The 2,472-nt window shown below is 63.0% G+C and overlaps 1 protein-coding gene across 1 annotated transcript; it reads left to right on the top strand.

Moving 5' to 3' along the window:
* Positions 1–609: 609 nt before the first annotated feature.
* Positions 610–1,737, top strand: SOX1 (SRY-box transcription factor 1). The gene has a single exon (XM_075725735.1). The coding sequence runs from the start codon at positions 610–612 to the stop codon at positions 1,735–1,737; it is 1,128 nt and encodes a 375-aa protein (XP_075581850.1).
* The last annotated feature ends 735 nt before the right edge of the window (positions 1,738–2,472 follow it).

The raw sequence follows: 2,472 nt of genomic DNA, 5'->3' as shown, positions 1-2,472 counted from the left end.
TTTTTTTTGCTTTTTTTTTTTTTTTTTTTTTTTTTTTTTTGCGTGGCGGTGGGGTTCTCCTCTACTCTCCTGCTCCGTTCACCTGCGATCAGCGGATGCAAGTCACACACGCTCGCTCCCTCCCTCCCTCCCTCCCTCCCTCCCTCTCTCCAAGTTAGCAAAGAACAAAAAAAAAAATAGCTCCGTTAAGGATAAGAGCGGGAGCGGAGGGGTGTGCGCGCGTGTGCCGGGGAGAGCCGGGAGCGGAGGACACCGCCGACGGCTCCGCACACTCCTCCCTCCGCGCCAAGTGAAGCAGCAAGTTTGCCGTGCACCTGTTTGAGCAGCTCGAATCCCCGGCGCCTCCGAGCCCCGAAAGTGATTTGCAAAAGGGAGAAAGTTTTCCGCCGGCGGGGTCGCCGATCGCTCTCCTCGCGGTTTTCTTCTCCTCCTCCTCTCCTCCTCCTCCTTCTTTTTTTTTTTTTTTTTTTTTTTTTTTTTTTTTTGCACGGCGGTCGCTACCTAGATACAAACGGGTTTTGCCTCGCTCGCTCCCCGTCCTCCCGGGCTCCTCTATGTTTGATTGTTTTTTCACGCCTGGCGCCGGTGGAAAATAAAAAAGCTACTTGAATGTACAGCATGATGATGGAGACGGACTTGCACTCCCCCGGCGGAGCCCAGGCCCCCACGAACCTCTCGGGGCAGACCGGAGCGGGAGGCGGCGGCGGCGGCGGCGGCGGCGGCGGCGGCGGGGGGAACAAAGCGAACCAGGACCGGGTCAAGAGACCCATGAACGCCTTCATGGTGTGGTCGCGGGGCCAGCGGCGGAAGATGGCCCAGGAGAACCCCAAAATGCACAACTCGGAGATCAGCAAGCGCCTGGGGGCCGAGTGGAAAGTCATGTCGGAGGCCGAGAAGAGACCGTTCATCGACGAGGCGAAGCGGCTGCGGGCGCTGCACATGAAGGAGCACCCGGATTATAAATACCGGCCCCGGCGGAAGACCAAGACCCTGCTCAAGAAGGACAAGTACTCGCTGGCCGGGGGGCTGCTGAGCGCCGGCTCGGCCGGGGGAGGCCCGGCCGGCGTCGGCGTGGGCATGGGCGTCGGCGTCAGCCCCGGCGGCGTCGGGCAGCGGCTGGAGAGCCCCGGCGGCACGGCCAGCGGCGGCTACGCGCACATGAACGGCTGGGCCAACGGCGCCTACCCGGGCTCGGTGGCGGCGGCGGCGGCGGCGGCGGCGATGATGCAGGAGGCGCAGCTCGCCTACAGCCAGCACCCGGGCAGCGGGGGGCACCCGCACCACCCGCACCCCCACCACCCGCACCACCCGCACAACCCGCAGCCCATGCACCGCTACGACATGGGCGCCCTGCAGTACAGCCCCATCTCCAACTCGCAGGGCTACATGAGCGCCTCGCCCTCGGGCTACGGCGCCCTGCCCTACGGCTCCCAGCCCCACCAGAACTCGGCGGCGGCGGCGGCGGCGGCGGCGGCGGCGGCGGCCGCCTCCTCCGGGGCGCTGGGCGCCCTGGGCTCGCTGGTGAAGTCGGAGCCCAGCGTGAGCCCGCCCGTCACCTCGCACTCGCGGGCCCCGTGCCCCGGGGACCTGCGGGAGATGATCAGCATGTACTTACCGGCCGGGGAAGGCGGGGATCCGGCGGCCGCCGCCGCCCAGAGCCGGCTCCACTCCCTGCCCCAGCACTACCAGAGCGCCAGCACGGGGGTGAACGGCACCGTCCCCTTGACGCACATCTGAGCCCCCCCGCCGGCCGCCGGCACCGGCGCCGGGAGCGGCGGAGGCGGCAGCGGGCGCGGGCACCGGCAGCGGCACCGGCTGCGCCGCCGGCCCCGGCTCCTCCGGCCCCGGCCCCGGCCCCGGCCCCGGCCCCGGGCCGCCCCGCAGGACTGCGCGCCCCGCCGCCGCCGCCCGCCCGGCCCCCGGCCCCGCGCCGCTCCTGCCCCGCTCCCGCGCCCCCCCCCTCTTATTTTTGCCTCTTGCTCCCCTTCCCTCCCGCCCTCCCCGCCTCTCTCTCTTCCCCCCCCCTTTTCTTTCTTCCTTCCTTTTTGTACAGAAATGTTTTGATGTTCTTGTAATAATAATAATAAATAATAATAATAATAACGAGAGAGAAAAAAGGTAACGGTTGCTTTACTTACCTTTTTTTTTTTTTTTTTAGAAGGACTAGTTTGCGAAACTAGTTTTAGACTGAACTTCTGTGTTTTATCGAGACTTTTTGTACAGTATTTATCATTCACCCGAGAGACATAGAGCGTTTATTTGCAAAAGAGGAGAGAGAGGCAGAGAAAGGGGGGAGGGGAAAAAAAAGAAAACCACGAACGGCGAAAAGACAAAAAATATCAGTAATAACCACACAAAGTTGTAGGCGATGGCAACTTTTATACCGCGCGGAATCGCTACGATTTCAGTCACGGATCGCTTCTTGCGAAGGCTTTTTGTTGCCTAATTAACTCGAAGTTGATGGGGAAACAG

Source organism: Pelecanus crispus, chromosome 1, assembly GCF_030463565.1.
Source record: "Pelecanus crispus isolate bPelCri1 chromosome 1, bPelCri1.pri, whole genome shotgun sequence".
NCBI classification, from domain to species: Eukaryota; Metazoa; Chordata; class Aves; order Pelecaniformes; family Pelecanidae; genus Pelecanus; species Pelecanus crispus.
Note: the sequence above shows the minus strand (reverse complement) of the source record. Positions and strands in the feature narration are given on the sequence as shown.

What these genes read in the sequence shown, in the direction of transcription:
- SOX1 (XM_075725735.1), top strand. Translation starts at nt 610, where the DNA reads ATGTACAGCATGATGATGGAGACGGACTTGCACTCCCCCGGCGGAGCC.